At 48.9% G+C, this 7500-nt stretch overlaps 1 protein-coding gene across 1 annotated transcript in view; it reads right to left on the minus strand.

Moving 5' to 3' along the window:
- The window catches only part of Dpp10 (Dipeptidyl peptidase 10), a gene marked incomplete in the record, with an annotated part of 101322 nt that overhangs the window by 2069 nt on the left and 91753 nt on the right, over nucleotides 1–7500 (minus strand). The window contains 4 exon segments of the mRNA XM_070136178.1: nucleotides 1321–1534; nucleotides 2302–2443; nucleotides 3268–3452; nucleotides 7231–7317. Coding sequence (XP_069992279.1) covers nucleotides 1321–1534; nucleotides 2302–2443; nucleotides 3268–3452; nucleotides 7231–7317 — 628 coding nt within the window.

Here is a 7500-nt window from a genome sequence, read left to right on the forward strand (position 1 = left end):
TCAAATTAAGGGGGGAGGCAAGTACTGTTTTGCATGTCCCCTTCTTCCTGACCATGCCCCTGATCCTACCGGGGTTCTAAAGGGGTTTATATTCTGTAAAAGGACAGTAAGGTTACAGCAGATGTTGGTCAACTTACACCAGTATAGAACATCAGCATAATAAGCATCCAGTAGTGCTTCGGTCATAGAGGCGCGTAAGATTACATAATTTATATACGACCTAAAAAGCTTCATTGTTTTATAGAACTTTTATACTTTTATAACGGAAATGTAAATATTCTTTTTAAATCCCTTCTATCTTCAGGAAAAAAATATTGTAAATTATTGTAAAATAGGCTTATTTAGACTCATTTTGATGCATCAGTGACAGACATAGCAAGTGAAGTAAAAGAGGAGATTTGGGAGACAACTGAATAGGCATAAACTGAAAGTAAACCCGAATCTTGCCATTTTTGAGGCACCCCATACGAACGTCAGCGGATAGTAATAATTTCTACTTTGTATTGCGTTTTTCTAGGCAATTCAAGGACCCTTTTGGAAAGCCTGGGGCACGAACGCTCCCGCTGCTCTCCCCAAAAAGGCTCCCAGATGGGTGACTGATTCGCGCTGAGGTGCTGCTGCTGGTGGAAGGTCAGTCTGTTGGGGGGGGGGGGGTGGCTGGCTTATTCATGGGCTCGAACCCTCCTTTTTGCACGAGCGTCTTCTCATCCTCCCCCCTATTTGTTACCTAACTATCCCTCTCTTCCTTCTTCCACTTCTCTTTTATTGTTCTCTGCCTTTTCAATTCCCCTTTTTTTCTTCTGAACTCTCCTCGTCCCTCACTCTACCTTTCCCTTTCCCCCACTCTGTTAAGCCAAGTCCTTTTGCCTTTCCCTTACGTATCCCTCTCCACCCACTCACCGTACTGCTTCCTCCCTCCCTTCTCCTCCCCCACTCACCGTACTGCTTCCTCCCTCCCTTCTTCTCCCTTCTCCTCCTCCCTCTCCCCCACTCACCGTAGTGCTTCCTCGCTCCCTCCTCCCCCTCACCTTCTCTCTTCCCCCTCCCCCACTCACCGTACTGCTCCCTCCCTCCCTTCTCCTCCTCCTCCCTCACCTTCCCTCCTCCCCTCCCCTCCTCACCTTCCCTCTTCCCCTCCCCCACTCACCGGAGTGCTTTCTCCCTCCCTCTCCCCCCCTCCCCCCTCACCTTCCCTCCTCCCCCTCCCCTCCCCCTCTCCCATTCCCATCCCCTCTCCCCTCCCCCACTCACCTTACCTCCTCCCCCTCCCCCCTCACTTTCCCTCCCCCTCCCCCCCTCCCCCCCCCTCCCCCCCCTCACCGTAGTGCTCCCAGCGCGACACGGGCGCGACGGCGATCCCGCAGGAGAAGACCTCGTCGGCGTCCCTGGCGAGCGCCATCGTGGTCACGTAGCCGCCGTAGCTCCAGCCCCAGATGGCGATCCTGCGGGCGTCGACGAAGTGCAGGTTGTCCCTTAGGTAGCGCGCCACCGCCAGCTGGTCGTCCACCTCCTTGCCTCCGAGGGCGCGGTACACCTGCGGGGGGAAGGAGAGGGGGGGAGAGGGGGGTTACACCTGCGGTTGTTATTGTTATTGATATTTTAATTATTTTTAATAGTCTTAATTATTTGCCTGGCGAAGGGCGGCTGGGAGCTGACCTCTCTGCCTCTTATGCCTGTGACACACTCACGAGGTAGGCCTTTTATTATCACCATTATCTCTGCAATTGTTCATAATTTCAAAAAAAGAAGAAAAGGAAAAAAGATTGAAGAAAAATAGAAATAGGAAAAAAGTGAGAAGAAAGAAGAAAAAAGAGAAAGATAGAAAAAAGTCAGAAGAAAAAGAAAAAAGAAAGAAAGAAAGAAAGAAGAAGAAAAAAGAAAGAAGGAAGAAGAAGAAGAAGAAGAAGAAGAAGAAGAAGAAGAAGAAAAAGAAGAAGAAGAAGACGAAGAAGAAGAAGAGGAAGAAGAAGAAAGAAAGAAAGAGAAGAAGAAGAAGAAGAAGAAGAAGAAAAAGAAGAAGAAGAAAAAGAAGAAGAAGAAAGAAAGAAAGAAAGAAAGAAAGAAAGAAAGAAAGAAGAAAGAAAGGAAGAAAGAAGAAGTAGTAGTAGAAGAAGAAGAAGTAGAAGAAGTAGAAGAAGAAGAAGAAAGAAAGAAAGAAAGAAAGAAGAAGAAGAAGAAGAAGAAGAAGAAGAAGAAGAAGAAGTAGAAGAAGTAGAAGAAGAAGAAGAAAGAAAGAAAGAAGAAGAAGAAGAAGAAGAAGAAAGAAAGAAAGAGGAAGAAGAAGAAAACCCTCGAACGCACCTCATGCTTGATCTTGTCGCCCTGGAAGCCGGATCCGCGGCCGTCGATCATGGCGTAGATGATGTCCTTCTTCGAGGCCAAGTAAGTGCCCCAAGAGAGCACCATCTTGGAGGTCACGGCCTGAGTGCCCGGGGCGGCGTACCTGGGGGAGGGGGGGAGGGGGAGGGTAAAGGGTGACCGAGGCTTTTCATTTTGTTTCTTAAGAATTTTTTTTTAAATGAAACTGCAGAGAAATCGCCAGTTGGGAGGGAACGCTAGTGGAATGGGCGCTCCGGCAAAGACAAACGCCGCATATGCGAGGGGGGAAACTGTGGCAGGGATGACCTGGTGTGGATCGTGACCTTCTCTGGATGCATCAAGGAGATAGATATATCCTTCTGTCAAATCCTATCGACCGTAAATAAACATTCTACGGTTCAGTCCTGTCGATCGTAAGTAAATATCCTGTGATTCTGTCCGGTCGATTATGGATAAATATCCTGCGGTTCATGCCTATCTCGATAGATTATTTTATGGTAAGAACATTGTCAAATTACACCAACACAATCATATAGGTACATATATACATACTCTGTGTGTGTGTGTGAGTGTGTTTTTCTGTCTGTCCATCTGTTTCACTCTCACTTTCTCTCTCATTCTACCTCTCCCACCCTCTCTCTCTCTCTCTCTCTCTCTCTCTCTCTCTCTCTCTCTCTCTCTCTCTCTCTCTCTCTCTCTCTCTCTCTCTCTCTCTCTCTCTCTCTCTCTCTCTCTCTCTCTCTCTCTCTCTCTCTATCTATCTATCTATCTATCTATCTATCTCTTTCTCTCTTTGTCTCTCTCTCTCTCTCTCTCTCTCTCTCTCTCTCTCTCTCTCTCTCTCTCTCTCCTCCCCCCTCTCTCTCTTTAAAATCTTCTCTATCTCCCCCTCTCTCTCCCTCCCCCCCCTCCCCCTCTCTCCTTCCCCCCCCCCCCCCGCCCCCTTACGCGTGCACGACCATCGGGTAAGTGGTGATCTCGTCCTCCCGCAGCCCAGGAGGGAGGAACAGCTGCACGTGGTAAGTGTACGCGTTGTCGCCCTCCAACTCGACGCGGAAGGTCTGCACTTGAGGCATGGCCATCTCCTCCACGCGGTCCCGGAGGTCGTTGTAGTCGTCGAGGGTGTAGACCATCTGTGGGGGGGAGGGGGAGAGGGGGTGGTTAGTTTGGAAGTGATGGAAGGGGGAGAGGGAGAGGGTGAATTTTGTATGGGTGGGGAGTGGGGGTTGATATGAAGAGGGAGAGTTGGGGAGGGGGTGGTTAGTTTGGAAGTGATGGAAGGGGAGAGAGAGAGGGGGGGGTGAATTTTGTATGGAAGGGGAGTGGGGAGTGGGGTGGGGTGTGGGGGGTTGAAATGAAGAGGGAGAGTTGGGGAGGGGGTGGTTAGTTTGGAAGTGATGGAGGGGGAGAGGGGGGGGTAAATTTTGTGGAATGGAGTGGGAGTGGGAGTGGGGAGTGGGGGTTGAAATGAAGAGGGAGAGGGATTTGAGAGAGGGGTGGTTAGTTTTGGAAATGATGGAAGGGAGGAGGAGAGGGGGGTGAATTTGTGTTCGAAAGGGGAGTGGGGAGAGTGGGGAGTGGGGGTGGGGAGTGGGGTTTGAAATGAAGAGAGGGAGAGTTGGGGAGGGGGTTGTTAGTTTCTGGAAGTGATGGAGGGGGAGAGGGGGGGGTGAATTTTGTATGGAAGGGGAGTGGGGGTGGGGAATGGGGAGTGGGGGTTGAAATGAAGAGGGAGAGTTGGGGAGGGGGTGGTTAGTTTGGAATGGATGATGGGGAGGAGAGAGGGGGTTGAGTTCGAAATGAGAGGGGGGAGGGAGGGAGAGAGGAGAGGGGGTGGTTAGTTTGAATGATATGATGGAGGGGGAATGAGGGAGTTGAATTTGAAGTGAAGGGGGGAGAGGGATTGGGGTGAGGTTGAATGGAAGGAATGAGGGTTGAGTTTGAAATGAAGAGAGGAGGGGAAGGAGAGGGAGAGGGGGTGGGTTAGTTTGGAAAGAAAGGAGGGGAGTGGGTAGCGCGGGGGGGGGGGGGTTGAGTTTGAAGTGAAAGGGGAGCGGGGGGGGGGGGTTCAATTTGAATGGAAAAAGGGGGTGGGGGAGATAGTCATTTTAGAATGGAAGAGACAGGGGTTCAATCTGAAATGAAGGGGAGGAGAGGGGGAGGGTGAAGGGGGAGGGTGAAGAATTGGAGTAAAAGGGGTAAATGCAAAGAAGGGAGGGAGGGAGGGGGAGGGAGGGAGGGGTTGAAATTCGTCCAGAGTGTAAGTCATCTGAGGGAAAGGGGAAGGAGGGGTTGAAAGGGAGGAGGGAGGGGGAGGGAGGGGGAGGGAGGAGGGGGTTGAAAGGGAGGAGGGAGGGGGAGGGAGGAGGGGTTGAAAGGGAGGAGGGAGGGGGGAGGGAGGAGGGTTGAAAGGGAGGAGGGAGGGGGAGGGAGGGGGAGGGGAGGAGGGGTTGAAAAGGGAGGAGGGAGGGGGAGGGAGGAGGGGTTGAAAGGGAGGAGGGAGGGGGAGGGAGGAGGGGTTGAAGGGGAGGAGGGAGGGGGAGGGAGGGGAGGGAGGGGGGAGGGAGGAGGGGTTGAAAGGGAGGAGGAGGGAGGGGGAGGGAGGGGGAGGAGGAGGGGTTGAAAGGGAGGAGGGAGGGGGAGGGAGGAGGGGTTGAAAGGGAGTGAGGGAGGGGGAGGGAGGGGGAGGGAGGAGGGGTTGAAAGGGAGGAGGGAGGGGGAGGGAGGGGGAGGGAGGAGGGGTTGAAAGGAGGAGGGAGGGGAGGGAGGATGGGTTGAAAGGGAGGAGGGAGGGGAGGGAGGAGGGGTTGAAGGGGAGGAGGGAGGGGGAGGGAGGGGGAGGAGGAGGGTTGAAAGGGAGGAGGGAGGGGGAGGGAGGGAGGGGTTGAAGGGGAGGAGGGAGGGGGAGGGAGGGGGAGGGGGGGGGAGGGAGGAGAGGGGTTGAAAGGGAGGAGGGAGGGGGAGGGAGGGGGAGGGAGGAGGGGTTGAAAGGGAGGAGGGAGGGGGAGGGAGGAGGGGTTGAAAGGGAGGAGGGAGGGGGAGGGAGGGGGAGGGAGGAGGGTTCGAAAGGGAGGAGGGAGGGGGAGGGAGGGGGAGGGAGGAGGGGAGAATACTGGGGAGTGATAGTGACCATGATGGTGAAAGAGGGGAGTGACGGGGGAGGGTGAGATGCTGGTGTTATGGTGAAGATCGTCTTCGAGATGGTGGTGCAAAATGATGAAGGTGGTGATGACAGTACAAAATCAATTCAGTAAGATTAAGTAGTAACAATGGAACTGATAATCATCTTAATCATAATACTAACATGAATAATGAAAATGAGGAAATATGAGATTATGAGACCAAAGAAATCCTGGACAATACAAGTGATAGCCCAAAGGTTCATCGTGATCCAGTTCAGATATACACAAAGGTGACGCGGGTGAAGTAGTCAAATATCAAACTTAGTTGTGGTGCTAAAGTGCTGGAAGATAATATGTGCAATTTTATGCAGTGCTTGAGTATCATGATTGCAATTTATGAAGTAGATTACAGACCATTTTTATATAAGAGCGTGTTCTAGTCTTGCGACTCTACTTATCAAAAATCGGTTTAAAAGAATCTTTATAGTCGAATTATTGTTATTTGTGGTGATGTCACAATTTTTCAGCTAGGAAGGACAGCAGCAATAATTATCAAAATATCAGAATGGTTAGATATACTCCTAATTTAGAGATATCAAAACAGCCTGATTATCATCTATCAATTCAAACAGCGTGTAGAAATAGATAAAAAAAAAATGTAATCTATCATCTGGCTTATAAATCCTGAAGCTTATTAAAAGTGTCATTAACGGGGAAGATCAAGATCGGGTTGTATTATCGTGAACAAAAACACACTTTCTGGGCTTAAATTTTACGTCTCCATAAGCAGCTGAAATAAATCATAGCCTAAACGATAGGAATGCACAACTAAAATGAACTCTGAATGTCTGAATAGAATCAATCAAAAGATCTCATATCCTTGTTTATTATCTAATCAAATTAAACACGTTATCTTCTCTATAATGTGATAAAAATCTTGGAGAAAATGTCTACATATTCTTCTTCATCTTAGTGCTAATGTTGACATGTTTCCTATCATGAACATCATCATACCTACAGTTTCAATAAGAATATACTAACAATATATACACTCTATTTACTGCAGTCCATCCACGTCGAAGGACCTGAAAAACCCTCGAAAGAAAACGGGAAGAAATATTTACCTGCCGAAAAGAAACATAAAAAGCAACACTTTGGAGGGTAAACCATCGTGTTCTTTTATGCGACATTATTCACAAGCGATTTCACTTAAAAAAAAAGAGAGATATAAAAGCCTAGCACTTCGTTTCAGATTCCATGCAAGGCGTGAGTTTAGAGGCAGTATTATTGAGTCAGTGTAGTAGATCGTCTGTTGATGCGACAAAACGTCTTCTAAATTTCGAGGCCATGAAGTAATGGAGAGCTGTTCTGTTCATCGAAGAAGTTATCGATATTTGAGAAAGATGAGAAACAGAGAGAGAGGGGGGGGGGAGAAAGAGAGAGAGACAGACAGAGAGAGAGAGAGAGAGAGAGAGAGAGAGAGAGAGAGAGAGAGAGAGAGAGAGAGAGTCTCGCCCAAACGAAGAGAAACACAGAAAACGAAAAGAGAATAGAGAGAAATCCCAAATATGAAGGCACGATAACTTCCCCTGACCTTTGACCTCATTCCCCGGCACAAGCGAAGGCAACAGACTTCTACAACACACAAAATAAGGAAAGAAAATGCACATTCGGCAACCCATTGTCCATTGCTGAGTCACATGGCAGAGTGGAACTTTTTTATATATTTTTTAAAGGAGATTTTTTGAACTAAGATCTTATTTTGACCTTTTGTTGAGTGTTTATTTACCTCGAACTTTGGCTCTGACCTTACCGTCGCTCCCTGGGTCACGACCTGAGCTGACCTTCGTTCTCCTTTCTTTCTTTTCTCGCTTTCCTGGAATCGTAAGTGCTATTTGGCAACAGGTATGGTTGGCGAGCAAGGAAGAGTCTCGGTGAACTCTGCATATTGTTTTTTTTCTTCTTTTCCTGATTTTTATTATTTCCTCCCCTTTCCCTGACTTTTATTCTTTGTATCCTTTCCCTGATTTTTATTCTTTCACTCCCTGATTTAGAGATA

The sequence above is a fragment of the Penaeus vannamei genome, chromosome 21 (assembly GCF_042767895.1).
Source record: "Penaeus vannamei isolate JL-2024 chromosome 21, ASM4276789v1, whole genome shotgun sequence".
Taxonomy (NCBI): Eukaryota; Metazoa; Arthropoda; class Malacostraca; order Decapoda; family Penaeidae; genus Penaeus; species Penaeus vannamei.